The sequence below is a fragment of the Mustelus asterias genome, chromosome 4, assembly GCF_964213995.1.
Source record: "Mustelus asterias chromosome 4, sMusAst1.hap1.1, whole genome shotgun sequence".
Classification (NCBI taxonomy): Eukaryota; Metazoa; Chordata; class Chondrichthyes; order Carcharhiniformes; family Triakidae; genus Mustelus; species Mustelus asterias.
In genome coordinates, this window is record NC_135804.1 from 28,210,299 (window position 1) to 28,228,392 (window position 18,094).

General features: G+C 48.8%; 1 protein-coding gene across 1 annotated transcript in view; it reads left to right on the forward strand.

Annotated features, from left to right (window-relative positions):
• spire2 (spire-type actin nucleation factor 2) overlaps positions 1 to 18,094 on the forward strand; it is a 93,972-nt gene that overhangs the window by 66,956 nt on the left and 8,922 nt on the right. The window contains exons 8-11 of the mRNA XM_078210239.1: positions 3,671 to 3,846; positions 6,238 to 6,457; positions 12,382 to 12,521; positions 16,388 to 16,525. Coding sequence (XP_078066365.1) covers positions 3,671 to 3,846; positions 6,238 to 6,457; positions 12,382 to 12,521; positions 16,388 to 16,525 — 674 coding nt within the window. The remainder of the gene's footprint in view (positions 1 to 3,670; positions 3,847 to 6,237; positions 6,458 to 12,381; positions 12,522 to 16,387; positions 16,526 to 18,094) is intronic.

Genomic DNA, 18,094 nt, shown 5'->3' on the forward strand with positions numbered 1-18,094 from the left:
GCCCCGCTGTGCCCCGCTCGCCCGGGGTTCCGCTGCGCCCCGCTCGCCCGGGGTTCCGCTGCGCCCTGCTCGCCCGGGGTTCCGCTGCGCCCTGCTTGCCCGGGGTTCCGCTGCGCCCCGCTCGGCCGGGGTTCCGCTGCGCCCCGCTCGCCCGGGGTTCCGCTGCGCCCCGCTCGCCCGGGGGCCCTGCTGCGCCCCGCTCGCCCAGGGGCCCCGCTGCACCCCGCTCGCCTGGGGTTCCGCTGCGCCCCGCTCGCCCGGGGTTCCGCTGCGCCCTGCTTGCCCGGGGGCCCTGCTGCGCCCCGCTCGCCCGGGGTTCCGCTGCGCCCCGCTCGCCCGGGGTTCCGCTGCGCCCCGCTCGCCCGGGGGCCCCGCTGTGCCCCGCTCGCCCGGGGTTCCGCTGCGCCCCGCTCGCCCGGGGTTCCGCTGCGCCCTGCTCGCCCGGGGTTCCGCTGCGCCCTGCTTGCCCGGGGTTCCGCTGCGCCCCGCTCGGCCGGGGTTCCGCTGCGCCCCGCTCGCCCGGGGTTCCGCTGCGCCCCGCTCGCCCAGGGGCCCCGCTGCGCCCCGCTCGCCCGGGGGCCCTGCTGCGCCCCGCTCGCCCAGGGGCCCCGCTGCACCCCGCTCGCCTGGGGTTCCGCTGCGCCCCGCTCGCCCGGGGTTCCGCTGCGCCCTGCTTGCCCGGGGTTCCGCTGCGCCCCGCTCGGCCGGGGTTCCGCTGCGCCCTGCTCGCCCGGGGTTCCGCTGCGCCCCGCTCGCCCGGGGGCCCCACTGCGCCCCGCCCGCCCGGGGGCCCCGCTGCGCCCCGCTCGCCCGGGGTTCCGCTGCGTCCCGCTCGCCCGGGGTTCCGCTGCGCCCCGCTCGCCCGGGGTTCTGCTGCGCCCCGCTCGCCCGGGGTTCCGCTGCGCCCCGCTCGCCCGGGGTTCCGCTGCGCCCCGCTCGCCCGGGGTTCCGCTGCGCCCCGCTCGCCCGGGGTTCCGCTGCGCCCCGCTCACCCGGGGTTCCGCTGCGCCCCGCTCAGCCGGGGTTCCGCTGCGACCTGCTCGCCCGGGGGCCCGCTGCGCCCCACTTGCCCGGGGGCCCGCTGCACCCCGCTCGCCCGGGGGCCCGCTGCGTCCCGCTCAGCTGGGGTTCCGCTGCACCCCGCTCAGCCGGGGTTCCGCTGCGACCTGCTTGCCCGGGGTTCCACTGGCTCATCTTCTTGTCCTCTTTCACACGCACTGAGACGCGAGGAATACCCATCCAAGCCACACAACATCCTGACTCGGAAAATATCACTGCTTCCTCGCTGTCACTGGGTAAAAACCTGGAACTCTCTTCCTAATGGAACTGCGGGTGTACTGTGGATTGCAGTTGTTCAAGATGACAGCTCTCCGGGGCTGACAGGGACAGTACTATTCCCAGTTTCACACCTTAGTGTGACCCGGCGACCCAATTTCACAGCCTTGTTGCATTTCCCAATCTGCAGGTGCCGTTGTTGGCAGCCAAGTGATTCGCAGATTCCTGCTCCATTTCTAGCTCCGGCACCTGTTCCACCTCAGCTGTGCACTGATTCACCTGATCCCTTCTCCTCAAACTCCTCAGGACTGGCTGTTGTTATACTTGTCCCAGCGAATGTTGGTGAGGTAGCCTGAGGCCTTGTTTGTGCTGAAACCCTGACGGTGCAGCCAGGCTCATCTTCCTGTCTGATGGTCACAAGTAGAACAAATGCTGCTAGGAAAACATTTGGTGTTAGTCTGGGGTGAGGGGGATGGTGTTAGTCTGGGGGGAGGGGGATGGTGTTAGTCTGGAGCGAGGGGGATGGTGTTAGTCTGGGGTGAGGGGGATGGTGTTAGTCTGGGGTGAGGGGGATGGTGTTAGTCTGGAGCGAGGGGGATGGTGTTAGTCTGGAGCGAGGGGGATGGTGTTAGTCTGGAGCGTGCGGGATGGTGTTAGTCTGGGGGGAGGGGGATGGTGTTAGTCTGGGGGGAGGGGGATGGTGTTAGTCTGGGGGGAGGGGGATGGTGTTAGTCTGGGGTGAGGGGGATGGTGTTAGTCTGGAGCGAGGGGGATGGTGTTAGTCTGGGGTGAGGGGGATGGTGTTAGTCTGGAGCGAGGGGGATGGTGTTAGTCTGGAGCGAGGGGGATGGTGTTAGTCTGGAGCGTGCGGGATGGTGTTAGTCTGGGGGGAGGGGGATGGTGTTAGTCTGGGGTGAGGGGGATGGTGTTAGTCTGGAGCGAGGGGGATGGTGTTAGTCTGGGGTGAGGGGGATGGTGTTAGTCTGGGGCGAGGGGGATGGTGTTAGTCTGGAGCGAGGGGGATGGTGTTAGTCTGGAGTGAGGGGGATGGTGTTAGTCTGGAGCGAGGGGGATGGTGTTAGTCTGGAGTGAGGGGGATGGTGTTAGTCTGGAGCGAGGGGGATGGTGTTAGTCTGGGGCGAGGGGGATGGTGTTAGTCTGGAGCGTGCGGGATGGCGTTAGTCTGGAGCGAGCGGGATGGTGTTAGTCTGGGGGGAGGGGGATGGTGTTAGTCTGGAGCGAGCGGGATGGTGTTAGTCTGGGATGAGGGGGATGGTGTTAGTCTGGGGCGAGGGGGATGGTGTTAGTCTGGGATGAGGGGGATGGTGTTAGTCTGGGGTGAGGGGGATGGTGTTAGTCTGGAGCGAGCGGGATGGTGTTAGTCTGGGATGAGGGGGATGGTGTTAGTCTGGGGCGAGGGGGATGGTGTTAGTCTGGAGCGAGCGGGATGGTGTTAGTCTGGAGCGAGCGGGATGGTGTTAGTCTGGAGCGAGCGGGATGGTGTTAGTCTGGGATGAGGGGGATGGTGTTAGTCTGGAGCGAGCGGGATGGTGTTAGTCTGGAGCGAGCGGGATGGTGTTAGTCTGGAGCGAGCGGGATGGTGTTAGTCTGGGGCGAGGGGGATGGTGTTAGTCTGGGGCGAGGGGGATGGTGTTAGTCTGGAGCGAGCGGGATGGTGTTCGTCTGGGGCGAGGGGGATGGCGTTAGTCTGGAGTGAGGGGGATGGTGTTAGTCTGGAGCGAGGGGGATGGTGTTGGTCTGGAGCGAGCCGGGTGGTGTTAGTCTGCATCGGGCAGGGTGGAGCTGGTCCGATGCTCTCAGGAATGTGTCTGATATCAGATCCTGTGGAATCCAATACTATAAACAAGAGTTGTGGCCTTGCAGAATAGCAGGGAACCTGGTTAATGCTTCAGGGGTCAGTACAATCAGCATGAAATACATTCCCTTTATCGAGCTCCAGCTTGTGCCGGTGCAATTACTTCCATCCCTCAGCAAATGATGAAATGAGTAAGGTTTATGAATTCAATCAGAATTTGGGGGGTTTGAGAAAACAGTGAAATTTATTTGTTCTGTCCAAATTAGAATATGCTTTTGAAAAAATTCCCAATTGTCCCCGTGTCGCTGCAATCAAGTGGAAAATCCATCCCCACCACGTCTTCATGTTATAAAGTGGCTCACCTCTACTTCATGTAACTGCTGAATATATCTAACCTGCTCAATCATTGTAAATATCAACAAGAATTCAAAATCGTATTAAACTCAGTGCATGTTGACAACTCTTTTCTTTTGAGCGAATTGAATGGTGTCAGATCAGTCCTACACTTTGCGATGGTCGCTGCAGGCTTAAGCTAACTGGTTACTTTCCCTTCATGTTATCAATGAATTGCCTTTGCAGAAGTGACCTTTGGATCACTGCCATGCCTTGTGCATGCCTGCTCTGATGAACTGAAGTCTACATCGTGCATGGATCTCTCCAACACTGAGTCCATGGGAAGCACACAGCGTCCTAGACCCAGGGTGCTACTTAAAGCCCCGACACTGGCTGAAATGGACGAGATGAGCATTTCCGAGGTAACCCACTTCAACAACTCCATGGGAACTGAAATGTTTCTAACCAGTGTGAAGACAGCTAGATCTTTGGAGAAAGTTAAAGCCTGTACTACAACGAGGTACATTCCTGATGACGTAAGCTACAAGAGCAAAGCTTGACATTCCTGAGAACATTGTGCATTAAGATGCGTCAGCTATGAATTCACTGTGCTCTCTGTAGCTGAGTAATGTAGATCAGGAAGGATTTCCATCTTGTTTGCAGGAAATGGCTACCTTTACTGTCCATCCATATTTTCCTGAGTGGCTGATTGGTCCACTGCAGAGCACAGTTGAGAGTTAATCATATTGTTGTGGGGCTAGGGTCACGTATAGAGCAGATCAGGTCAGGATGTCACGGTGGCACAGCGGTTAGCACTGCAGCCTCACAGCTCCAGAGACCTGGGTTCGATTCCCGGCTTGGGTCACTCTGTGTGGAGTTTGCACATTCTCCTCGTGTCTGCGTGGGTTTCCTCCGGGTGCTCCGGTTTCCTCCCACAGTCCAAAGATGTGCGGGTTAGGTTGATAGGCCATGCTAAAATTGCCCTTAGTGTCCTGAGATGCGTAGGTTAGAGGGATTAGTGGGTAAATATGTAGGGATATGGGGGTAGGGCCTGGGTGGGATTGTGGTCGGTGCAGACTTGATGGGCCGAATGGCCTCTTTCTGTGCTGTAGGGTTTCTATGATTTCTATGATTCTATGAATGCCAGGGACCTGGGTTCAATTCCGGACTTGGGTCACTGTTTGTGTGGAGTTTACATGTTCTCCCTGTGTCTGCGTGGGTTTCCTCCCACAGTCCAAAGATGTGCAGGTTAGGTTGATTAGCCATGTTAAATTGACCCTAGTGTCAGGGGGTTAGCAGGGTAAATATGTGAGGTTATGAAGATAGGGCCTGGGTGGGATTGTGGTCGGTGCAGACTCGAAGGGCCAAATGGCCTCTTTCTGCATATAGAGATTCTATGTCCTCTCCGCAAAGATGTTAGTGAACTTGGTTGGCTTTCCAACAATCTGGCAGCCTTTATGGTCACTTTTACTTATAGCGTTATTTTTTATTTCCAAAACTTTGAAACTGAATTCACTTTCTCATACTGCCATGGATTGGGAGTCTGTGGTCTCTGGATTGCTAGACCAGTAACCTAACCACTAGATTGCTATATCCCTAAAGGGTCTAGGTTGTCTTTACAGGTTAGGCAGAGTTAGCAAATTTCACTGAGCGCTGCATTGTACCTGACACCATATTGTTAAGGATTTTTGGAGTTTGATGGTACTGCAGCAATATCAATGACTATTACCTTTTACTTTGCACCAGATTACTGAGAAACCAACATATAATAGACATAGATAAATTACCCTTAAAATGGTGGAAATTTTCATTATTCTCAACAAAAAAATGATCCACAAGCATTTGGGCCTGATTCGTAGGAACAAGGTTAAGTTGTACTAAATTGCTCCATTATTTTGCATTAAAACCAGTTGTTGGTTAGTTAGCCACAGGATGTGATTTGTAATCCCACCATAGCAGTTTAAAGAATTGGAACTCAACTTAAAAATTCTGGAAATGGAGAACGCTAAGTGACCAAGGAGTTGCCGAATTATTGAAAAAGAAAACAACTGGTTCACGAACCTCTTTTTGGGGGTGGACGTCTTTACCTGGTCTGCTTTAAAGGTGACACGTTGCCCTCTGTAGTGGACTAGCAAGCCACCATGACAACCATGGATGAGTGAAAATGGCCACCTTGCCAGTTATGTTCATTTCCTGCACATTTATGAAAGTTCTGTGTATTAAATCAAAGTCCCACCGGCCTATCATATTGTACATGCCAGACCATTTAGAGATGTCTTCTCCATATCTAACCTTTAAAATGATAGCTTCGTCCTACCCATGATTCTGAGAAAGCTGAAAAGGCTTTGATTATTTTAGTCAAATCAAATGTTCTCCCCGTTTCGGCGTGGGTTTCCTCCGGGTGCTCTGGTTTCCTCCCACAGTCCAACAATGTGCGGGTTAGGTTGATTGACATGCTAAATTGACCCTAGTGTCAGGGGAATTAGCAGGATAAATATGTGGGGCTACGGGGATAGGGCCTGGGTGGGATTGTGGTCGGTGCAGACTCGATGGGCCGAAAGGCCTCCTTCTGCACTGTAGGGATTCTATGAGAGCAAAGCTGCCGGTGTGTCAGAGATCGCAAATAAATCCACCAAAGTTTGGGACCCTAGGATATTACCATTTGTGTGACTTTTTCTCATACTGGACCAATCATTTTCATTGTAACTTCCTATGAAGTGGGATAATGTTGTTTGTAATTAGAAGCAGTTCCTGATTTGAGGAATGCACAAATGCAGAAATGTAATTTTAGTTGCATTGTTTATTTTTAAAAGGAGGAAGAATCACCAAGTGGAGAGATGCGAAGGATAGTGAGTTCCCCGGTTCCATTAAAACGTGATCGCTCATTCTCAGAACACGATCTCATCCAGTTACAGACTGAGTTTGCTCTGTCGCAGTCCGATTCTGTTTCTCTCTCATCAAAGAGTTCCGATGCAAGACTGTACTCCAAGACCGAGACTGACCCTGCAACCGGAGCTATGTCTCTGAGCAAAGGTAAGTTAAAGAGACTAAGTTCTTCTTCCCATGGAGAAACTGCTCGCTCATTGTGCAATGTTCCCTTTGGATTCTCTAACCAATAGTGAAGCCTTTGCATGACTGCAGTTGGGTGATTGCTGATAAAGCCATAGAGTCTGAGACCTTCTCCACCCCAGCATTCACTGCTTAACATTCAGTGAAGCATCTTGGCTGATAATTAAGACTCTGCAGCTCCTGACAACCAGCCTGAATTTCAAAGTTATTACATTCTGATAGAGGTGCAGGGCTGAGTGAGAGGATTGAATAAATTTTACTACGTCAGTACAGGAGATAAAACAGGTAAGGATTTTAAAAAAACAACTTCACCTGTGAGCAAATGAAGCACTGTTTTTCTTTTTCAACTTTTGCATGAGTATAATTTCGATACTTGTAGATCCTAGATTGTCAATTGGCTGTCCTTAAAATAAAAATTATAAAAACAAAGTACTGCCTACACTAGAAATCTGACAAAATGACAGAATCATAGAATCCCTACAGTACAGGAGGAGGCCGTTCGGCTCATCAAGTCAACACCGACCACAAACCCACCCAGGCCCTATTCCCGCAACCCTCATTTACCCTGTTAATCCCCCGACACTAGGATCAATTTAGCATGGCCCACATCTTTGGACCGTGGGAGGAAACCGGAGCACCCAGAAGAAACCTACGCAGAAACGGGGAGAAAGTGCAAACTCCACACAGACAGTGACCTGAGGCCGGAATTGAACCTGGGTCCCTGGCACTGTGAGGCAGCAGTGCTAACCACTGTGCCACCATGCCGCCCTCCTGGAAACCTGGAAATCTTCAGCTGGTCAGGCAGTATCTGTGGACTGAGAAACCTTTGATCAGAACTGGATAAGATAGAGATGATGTGGAGATGCCGGCGTTGGACTGGGGTGAACACCGTAAGAGTTTTAACAATACCAGGTTAAAGTCCAACAGGTTTATTTGGTAGCAAAATACCATTAGCTTTCGGAGCGCTGCTCCTTCGTCAGATGGCGCCCTGTTTGAAGCCCTTCGTCAGATGGAGCCCTCTGTGCCCTGTTTGAGAGCACATTTCCACTCCAACTGACGAAGGAGCAGCGCTCCGAAAGCTAATGGTATTTGATACCAAATAAACCTGTTGGACTTTAACCTGGTGTTGTTAAAACTCTGACTAAGATAGAGATGTCAGAGGTCGTCAGCAAGTAGCGGGGTAAAGAAAGGAGGTGGGTGGAGCAGGGGCAAGAACAAAAGAGAAGGTCTGTGACAGGCTGAAGGACAAGAGAGAATTAATGGCAAAATGGAGTCTGAATGAAACAGTAAAAGGAGCGAATGATGGATGGAGAGGAACTGTATATGAGGAAAGCAAAGTCATTGCTGGCAATGGCTATCTGAAAGAAATAGGAACAGTGTTTACGATCTGAAAATGTTCAACTCGGTGTTGAGTTCAGAAAGCTGTAAAGTGTCTCATTGAAAAGTGGGGAGTTGTTCCTTGAGGGTCCATTGAGCTTTATTAGAACAATATCAGTGGCCAAAGGCAGAGAGGTCTAAGTGAGGAATTAAAATGACAAATGACCGGAAACACAAACTGAATAGATGTGTTTGCTCAAAGCAGTCACTCAATCTGTGTTTGGTCTCCGCAATGTAGTGGAGTCTAAATTGCGAGCAGCCAGTTCGGTTTGGAAGGAAGGGGATAAAAGGGCAGATGTTGCATGTCCAGCACTTACATGAGAAGTTAATGGTAGGGCATTGGAGAGAGTTATAGAACAAAGAGATCTAGGGGTACAGGTTCATAGTTCCTTGAAAGTGGAGTCAGAGGTGGACAGGGTGGTGAAGAAGGCATTCGACATGCTTGGTTTCATCAGTCAGAACATTGAATACAGGAGTTGGGACGTCTTGTTGAAGTTGTACAAGACATTGGTAAGGCCACACTTGGAATACTGCGTACAGTTCTGGTCATCCTATTATAGAAAGGATATTATTAAACTAGAAAGAGTGCAGAAAAGATATACTAGGTTGCTACAGGAACTTGATGGTTTGAGTTATAAGGAGAGGTTGGATAGACTGGGACTTTTTCCCTAGAGCGTAGGAGGCTTAGGGGTGATCTTTTAGATGTCTATAAAATAATGAGGGGCTTAGATAAGGTAGATAGTCAATATCTTTTCCCAAAGGTAGGGGAGTCTAAAACTAGAGGGCATAGGTTTAAGGCGAGAGGGGAGAGATACAAAAGAGTCCAGAGAGGCAATTTTTTCACAGAGGGTGGTGAGTGTCTGGAACAAGCTGCCAAATGTAGGCGGGTACAATTTTGTCTTTTAAAAAGCATTTAGACAGTTACATGGGTAAGATGGCTAAAGAGGGATATGGGCCAAACGCGGGCAATTGGGACTAGCTTAGTGGTTAAAAAAAAGGTGGCATGGACAAGTTGGGCCGAAGGGCCTGTTTCCATGCTGCAAACCTCTATGACTCTATAAGTTGCCACATAATAGGGAGGGCATGTTGAGGTCATTGGTTTATTCAGATACTTGAGCAACGCAAGCACTCGGCTCCTAACTGATAGATCACAGTGCCATATAACAATTCTTTGATTTCAGCACTCTAGTTTTGATTCCAATGCCTGCATTGCCCTGAAAGGGTAACAGGAGCAATTGACAAAATGCTTCATGTTCAGACAGTGCTGTTATAGCAAAATGAAAACTGAAGTGATCGGGACTTGAGATGATCCTTTTGGAGTGCATTTTCTTTCCTTATCAGCATTCTGCCTTTAGATATTTTATTATTCATTCTTTGTTCATGAAAATAAGCTAGTGCACATCTTCAAGTAGCTTTCTCAATACAGAATATTCTATGTTGGTTATAGAACATAGAACAGTACAGCACAGAACAGGCCCTTCGGCCCACGATGTTGTGCCGAGCTTTGTCTGAAACCCAGATCAAGCTATTTCCTCCCTATCATCCCGAAGTACTGCATGTGCCTATCCAATAGCTTCTTAAATGTTCCTAAAGTTTCTGACTCCACTATCACTGCAGGCAGTCCATTCCACACCCCAACCACTCTCTGCGTAAAGAACCTACCTCGGACATCCTTCCTATATCTCCCACCATGAACCCTATAGTTATGCCCCCTAGTTACCGCTCCATTCACCCGAGGAAATAGTCTTTGAACGTTCTCTCTATCTATCCCCCTCACCATCTTATAAACCTCTATCAAGTCTCCTCAACCTCCTCCGCTCCAAAGAGAAAAGCCCAAGTTCCCTCAACCTTTCCTCATAAGACCTACCCTCCAAACCAGGCAGCATCCTGGTAAATCTCCTTTGCACTCTTTCCAGTGTCTCCACATCCTTCTTGTAGTGAGGTGACCAGAACTGCACACAATATTCCAAATGCGGTCTCACCAAGGTCCTGTACAGTTGCAGCATAACCCCACGGCTCTTAAACTCAAACCCCCTGTTAATGAACGCCAACACACTATAGGCCTTCTTCACTGCTCTATCTACTTGAGTGGCAACCTTCAGAGATCTATGGATATGAACACCAAGATCTCTCTGTTCCTCCACATTCTTCAGAACCCTACCTTTGACCCTGTAATCCACATTTAAATTTGTCCTACCAAAATGAATCACCTCGCATTTGTCAGGGTTAAACTCCATTTGCCATTTTTCAGCCCAGCTCTGCAGCCTATCTATATCTCTTTGCAGCCTACAACAGCCCTCCACCTCATCCACTACTCCACCAATCTTGGTGTCATCAGCAAATTTACTGATCCACCCTTCAGCCCCCTCCTCCAAGTCATTTATAAAAATTACAAATAGCAGAGGACCAAGCACTGATCCCTGTGGCACTCCGCTGGTAACCGGTTTCCAGTCCGAAAATTTTCCATCCACCACCACCCTCTGTCTTCTGTTAGATAGCCAGTTACCTATTCAATCGGCCAAACTTCCCTCTATCCCACACATCCTTACTTTCTTCATAAGCCGACCGTGGGGGACTTTATCAAACGCCTTACTAAAATCCATGTATATGACATCAACTGCACTACCTTCATCTACACACTTAGTTACCACCTCAAAAGATTCTATCAAATTTGTGAGGCAAGACTTGCCCTTCACAAATCCGTGCTGACTATCCCGGATTAAGCTGCATCTTTCTAAATGGTCGTAAATCCTATCCCTAAGGACCTTTTCCAGCAACTTACCAACCACCGAAGTAAGACTAACCGGCCTATAATTACCAGGGTCATTTCTATTCCCTTTCTTAAACAGAGGAACCACATTCGCCACTCTCCAGTCCTCTGGCACCACCCCCGTGGACAGTGAGGACCCAAAGATCAAAGCCAAAGGCTCTGCTATCTCATCCCTTGCCTCCCAAAGAATCCTAGGATATATTTCATCAGGCTGTTTGTTTTATTTGCCCTTCTCAAATTTTAACGACAGCTCCTATGTACAGAGCGCAGCATCTAACCGCGGAGCATTGCCAAACAAAGTTTGACACCAAACCACATGGAAATATCGGGACAGGTGGCAAAAAAACTCGATCAAAGAAACTGATTTTAAGGAGCGTCTTTGAGGGAGGAGAGAGAGGTGGAGAGGTTTAGGAAGGGAATTCCAGAACACACGGTCTTGGCAGCTGAAGGCACAGCTGCAAATTTTCTATTTTTTTATTCATTCGTGGGCCATGGGCGTCGCTGGCTGGCCAGCATTTATAGCCCATCCATCCCCAGTTCCCAGAGGGCAACTGAGAGTCAACCACATTGTTGTGGCTCAGGAGTCACATGTAGGCCAGACCAGGTAAGGACGGCCGATTTCCTTCCCTAAAGGACATTAGTGAACCAGATGAGTTTTCCAACAATTGACGGTGGTTTCATGGTCATCAGTAGATTCTTAATTCCATAAGTTGATATAAAGAAGGAGAGATTTGCATTTATTTATATAGCGCCTTTCACATCCTCAGCATTACCCAAAGCACTTTACAGCCAATGAAGGCATTTTGAAGTGTAATTATTGTTGTAATGAAAGGAAGGAATTGTTTAAGGAGCTAAATCCCTTTCAATCTAAATAATAGAATAACCTTTTGTGAATGATGAGAGAACCTTCACTTTTTAAAAAATATTTGACCAGAAAATTGAGCTCACAGGCATAGTTATTGTGTGGGCTCCATATATTAATACCTAAAATGATGCAACAACTGAGCAGGTTGTAAAATCCTGTGAGGTGCATATTTAATAGCTTCTTGCACTCCTCTGATTGCTCAGCTGATGAATGGGTTTGTGTAACTCAGCGATAGAGCTCAAGAATAACGTCAGCTTTCACCTTCCAATCCAATCACCAGGACCCTGGGTTAGGAAGAAGAGAATCTACCAGGATTCCCACTCTTGTATGGAAACTGGTGGTGTGGGTGTTGGACAAAAACACATAATTGGACTTTGCTGTTGGTCCTTCGCAATTGAAATGTCTTCTGACTCTGGGTGTGACCGGGTACAGTGACCGGGTACAGTGACCGGGTACAGTGACCGGGTACAATGACCGGGTACAATGACCGGGTACAATGATCACGTACAATGGATATCAGAGGCCATTCACGAAAGATGTGAGCGTGGGTTTCCTCCGGGTGCTCCAGTTTCCTCCCACTGTCCAAAGATGTGCGGGGTAGGTTGATTGGCCATGCTAAATTGCCCCTTAGTGTCCCGGGATGCGTAGGTTAGACGGATTAAAGGGGTAATTACGTGGGGTTGTGTGGATAGGGCTTAGGTGGGATTATTGTTAGTGCAGACTCGATGGGCTGAATGGCCTCCTTCTGCACTGTATGATTCTATGATTCTATATTTAAAGGAGGAGGGGAGAGGAGAGAATTGCTGATAACAATATACCTTTGATCTTGCTTTTCTACTCTCCCTAATTCCTACAAACACATGTTTATATTTTCAGTAGAAGAGAATACAGGGATGCAGACTACAGATACCCAGGCAGCTCAGAGCACTCATTCTTGTGTGACAATGGAAAACGACCTTCAGTCTACGAAGGGTATTCCAGAGAATGTTTTAACCTTCTCCAAACGTCAGTGGCTGGTGAGTACCTGTTCCCACTATTAGGGAAGCTTTGCGACGAGATTTCCCATTTTAAAAATGCAAAGTATGCACCTATTTTCACACAGCCTGCTGCTGTTTCACTGGAAGGAAAGTTTGTACATTTGAGATCTCTGTCTGTGCTGATTGATTATTAATGGTGATGTTTGATTTGTAGTGGGTTCATTTTAACTTTTGCTGACAGTGTAACTGGGGTAATCTTAGCTCAGCTGCCAGTTGTAGACTTCACCCAGTTTTAATTTCTGTTGAAGTCAGATGTTGGGATCTTGAAGCAATGTTACTTGCATGGCCATATTAGGAGGCATTTGCAATACAGACCTGCTTCAAGGGTCTTTAAGATCACAGTATTCTGAGGGAGCGATTCTCCCAAAAACATTCAAAGTGTCGAATTCACGTAAAAACTGGAGTAAATCCTGTTGGCTTTTTCAGCGGGATTTTCAAAATGAATCTCCCACACTCTCTGCACTGCAGAGTGCACTAGCGTGAATCACGCTAAAAATCAGGGCGGGACCTATTCCCGCTGGAGAGGCCGGCAACATAGCACTGAGCGGGCAACATAGCACTGAGCGGGCCACTGCACAAGTACCGAGCTGTCAGCGCCAAGATCAGTGCATGCACTGCCGGCCTCCCGATTACTGGCCAGCTCAATCATTGGCCAGCACAGCAACCCCTCCACGGCCCGATTGCTGGATCCCCAGACGTATCCAGTCCAGCTTCGTCTCCAAGCCCCCTCCTCCCCCCACCAGCAGCCCCGAACACCCCCCCCCGCCCCCCCCCATCCCACCTCACTGGCCAGTCCCAATCGCTGGCCTGGCTCCCTCCCTCTGTCGCCCAGCCCAAAGTGCAGCATGGCAGCAGGACCCCACCCCCACTGAACCCCTCTCCCAGATGCCCTGCCCCATTAGGCCCCACCGCCCCTAGCCCAACCCCCTTGGCACTGCCCAATGCCCGGTGGGCAGTGCCAATGTTCCCCCTGGGCATTGCCACTTCCCCCTTGGGCAGTGCTAGGGGGCCAGGCTGGCATGACCAAGCTGACAACGCCCAGGGGCACCCCCCCTTACCCTGATCTCCGTGGGGGGCCTTGATGGCCCCCCCTTCACTCCAGCGATGTCCAGCCGCCAGCCCTCTGCAAGTAGTGAACTGTTATAAACCCTGCTGGAGTGAAACACTCCTGCCAGGGAGAGGCTAGCAGGCCTCTTCAGTCCTGGGCTCGCTAATTTGATGCAAATAATATTAAAATGAGGATTACTATATTTCATTTAGCTCCACGCTGATTTCTGGCGCGGAACCGACGGCACCAGAAATCCTGTGCCTGGAGACTCACAGAGGCCGTGGCACCCAGCGGGCAGCCTGCTAAATAGCCTCCGCGTGAGCCTCCCGGCCCGTTGCCCAGTGGGCTGGGAGAATCGCCCCCAGTGTGTTTCATATCTTTGTTATTTGAAGAGGCCCAACCAGGGCGGAGGTCAATCCACAAACAAGGTTAGATCAGTGGCTAAGAGGATGTTCTTAGAATCTTAGAAACCCTACAGCACAGAAAGAGGCCATTCGGCCCATCGAGTCTGCACCGACCACAATCCCACCCAGGCCCTACCCCCATATCCCTAGATATTTACCCACTAATCCCTCTAACCTACGCATCCCAGGACACTAAGGGCAATTTTTTAGCATGGCCAATCAACCTAACCCGCACATCTTTGGACTGTGGGAGGAAACCGGAGCACCCGGAGGAAACCCACGCAGACACGAGGAGAATGTGCAAACTCCACACAGACAGCGACCCAAGCCAGGAATCGAACCCAGGTCCCTGGAGCTGTGAAGCAGCAGTGCTAACCACTGTGCTACCGTGCCGCCCACAAACATAGAAACCCTACAGTGCAGAAGGAGGTCATTCAGCTCATCGAGTCTGCACCAACAACAATCCCATCCAGGCCCTATCCCCGCTTAGTTACCCTGCTAATCCCTCTAACCTACCACATCCAGGACACTAAGGGTTAATGTCCAATCAACCTAACCCGCATATCTTTGGACTGTGGGAGGAAACCGGAGCACCCGGAGGAAACCCATGCAAACACGGAGAGAATGTGCAAACTCCACACAGACAGTGACCAAAGTCGGGAATCGAACCCAGGTCCCTGGAGCTGTGAGGCAGCAGTGCTAACCACTGTGCTATTGTGCCGTGCCAAACCTCTGTTTGCTGAAAATCTAAACAATCTGTAAGACTAGTGCGCAAGGCCGTCATAGAGAAGAACTAAGTCCCTGACCCATCCATTTAGCTAACAACATATACATTTGCACCAATATTATCCTCAGCATTACTCCAGCGTCTATGAATCTTTTGAACTCCTGGTATCTGATCTTCCACCATTAGATGGAAATTCTGGACAAATATGAAATAAGTGAAATCAACATATTGCCTAATAAGTGGTCAATGTAAATGCCTATTGTGTTTTACTCCAGTGCCTTCTCATGATGACAAGTGTGTCTCCCTAAGCCTGTCCAGGCATTTCTGACTGACTGTAGGTTGATCTGGGATTGATATGTCCTCCCCTACTTTATGCTGGATTATGAAATGCTCTTGCAGCTGGTACTGCAATGCCCAGTGCTTTGGTCATTGATAGGTTCTACCCTACCCACATCCATCACCGAGTGTGGGTTGGGGGGGGGGGGGGGGGGAGAGGGGGCTGCTGTACATCTGAACCTGAGGCCGCTGTTGGTTCTGAACATTCAAAACCGATATTACAACAACGACCTGCATGTGTTATGCTGGCTTAAAATTTACCAAAGTGTTAAACGGTGGCAGAAAATTCAAACATTAAAACAAATTAAAGAAGAGGATTAAGAGAGGTAACCAAAAGCAAAGGAGAGGAGAGCTAGCAAGATGGAAGGACTTGGACACAATGTGGGCTCAATGCAACAGAACGCACTGCAGGCAAAATGAATGAAAAGAATTTGCTCAGAATCGTGTGAACAGAATAATAGGACTGAATGAGGTTGAATGATGTGGAATGGAGAGAGTTGTACATTTGCCTCGTGAGAAAAGTGAATAGTGAGCACAAGGGTCACAGAGGATAAAGACTATGTATGAATAAGATGCAGATACAGGATTTTCTTAAGAATTGCAATTTGTAAAAGGCAAGATTCAGTATACTGTATACTCCAGGAGCAGACAGAATACCCGTGAATTATTTCTGGAACTACATGTATTTTTATTCACATAATCATTCATTATGAGGTATAGAATTAAGTCAATCTGCAGGAGTTTCAGTTTTCCATTATTAAAGGGTAGATCTTTCTTTACATCTCCTGTATCGATGCAGTACAGGCTGCCATTGGTTTCTTCAGATACATTTTATCAACTATTTGTTGCACCTGCAGGCACAGATCAGAATGATGTCGATCTTTTACCACCATTTTCTGCTGTGTAGATATTTACGTGTTTCTGCAAGGTCTTTGAAAATTTCTGTTGATTTTTTTAAGCTTACCTACCCATAACTTCATATTGAACTGGTCCAATGCTACATCACTGTCTCAGAGTATGACAAGTGTGCACTGAGTGTACATGGCTGTCTCATGTAATTTCAGAGCTTGTCAGAATAAAGCCATTATTTTTCTCGGCTTAGAAGTTATTTGTGTAAACCTGTAACACGAGGCAACCAGAAGTGGTGTGAGATTCAATTTAAAAAGTAATCCTTTGGATGAAGTGGCCCCAATAGCTTTCAGAATGTTTCAGCCTCGGAAGTTGTGCACCCAGCAGAGCTTTGTGATTTTTATTCTGTAACCATGGTGTAGCCTCTTTATAAATTCAAGACAGCTTGGTGCAGGAAGTCTGAAATATTTTTCTTTTGCAGGAAGAATTCAGTCATCCAGTGGAGAGCCTGGCGCTAACTGTGGAGGAAATTATCAACGTTCGGAAAGTCTTAGTCAAAGCTGAAATGGAAAAGTTCCTGCAAAGCAAAGATCTCTACAACAACCTGAAAAAGGGAAAGGTACATGTCTTGTGCACTTTTCACAGTTCTGTAACGATGTTTATTTTTCAATTCCTGCTTCCTCTTTTCTTTTTGTCTTTCTTTCTGTCCTTCTTTCTTCCTGTCTTTCTTCTTTCACTCTCCCTCTCTCTTTCTTTCTTTCTCTCTCTTTTTCTTTCTCTCTTTCTTTCTCTCTCTCTCTTTCCTCTCTTTCTCTCTCTCTGTGGTAAACCACTGTTAGCTTATTGCCTGTGTGTGTGACATGCTTGGACACATCCCTGCTGGCCCTACCCAAGACTCCTCCCCCCCCCCCCCCCCCCCCCCCGGTCCAGGTATAAAGGCGACTGCTCCCCACCCCCCTGCCTCAGTCTGGACCAGTTCATCGGCATGGGTGTGCTCCAAGTCTTTTGCTAATAAAAGCCTATTTGTTCTTGCATACAAACTAGTCTTTGCTCGTTTCATGGTGCATCACTCTCTCTTTCTCTTTCCCTATCTCTTTCTTTCTCTACTGCTCTCTTTCTCTCTCTCTCTCTCATTTCTAACAAAGCAGTTAGGAGCAGGGACAGGTGGCTTCAGCTTCACACTTCAATTCTGTCTTGTCCTAATCAGTGATACACATCTCAATCAAGTGAGACAGGCAGCCCATGCCAGTATTTCCTAAGGTTGTGAGTGTAGAACTGGTTTGAAACCCAGCTTAACATGTAAGCTGGAGCAACATCCACTGCTGAGGTTGAAACTGCAATTGTTACTGAAAATGAGGAACGGGAATATAAAACTGACTTCAGAACATTTGTTCTTTGTCATTTTCCAATCAACAAACAAGAATCTTGTGCTAGACAACTACTTTGCATAAAAAGTTTATTTATTAGTCACAAGTAAGCCTTACATTAACACGGCAATGAAGTTACTGTGAAATTCCCCTAGTCGCCACACTCCGGCGCCTGTTCGGGTCAATGCACCTAACCAGCACGTCTTTCAGACTGTGGGAGGGAACCGGAGCATCCGGAGGAAACCCACGCAGACAATGACAAGCTGGACTAATCCTCCCACTCAGCCACGTCAGAAAGTATATCCAATACAAAGAGTGAGGATTATATTCCTTTGGGTGTGAATTTGAAACTTTTATTCTAGATTTCCATGTTTGTAGCTTGTTAACTTTTTAAGCACAGTCCTCCTGATTGGCATATCCAAACAAAATGCAGAACACTGCAGACACGTCCAATGTTGATCCAGTGATGACATTACTGATTCACTTCTGGGAATATATTTTACTCTTTGTTTAAAGTTATTTTGCTGAGAAAATTTATGATGATTTTGGTACTGCAATAGAATAACATTTGTCTTTACACACAGGGCAAAATGTGCCCCCAGCTCTTCAAATATTCCAGAATGTCACTTGGTCTGAGTTTATTTTTCACTAGGATTATGAAAACATGAAGAAATAAATACTTTGCAGTATGTTCTTGTTTCTTTCCCTTGTGCCCTCTAGCTCTCCATCAGTCCTAGTTTATTTGCCGTATGTTTTAGGGTCACAGATGAAAATAGTCAAGAATGCTAAAATGAATTCCTGTTTCATACATTGCATTTTAT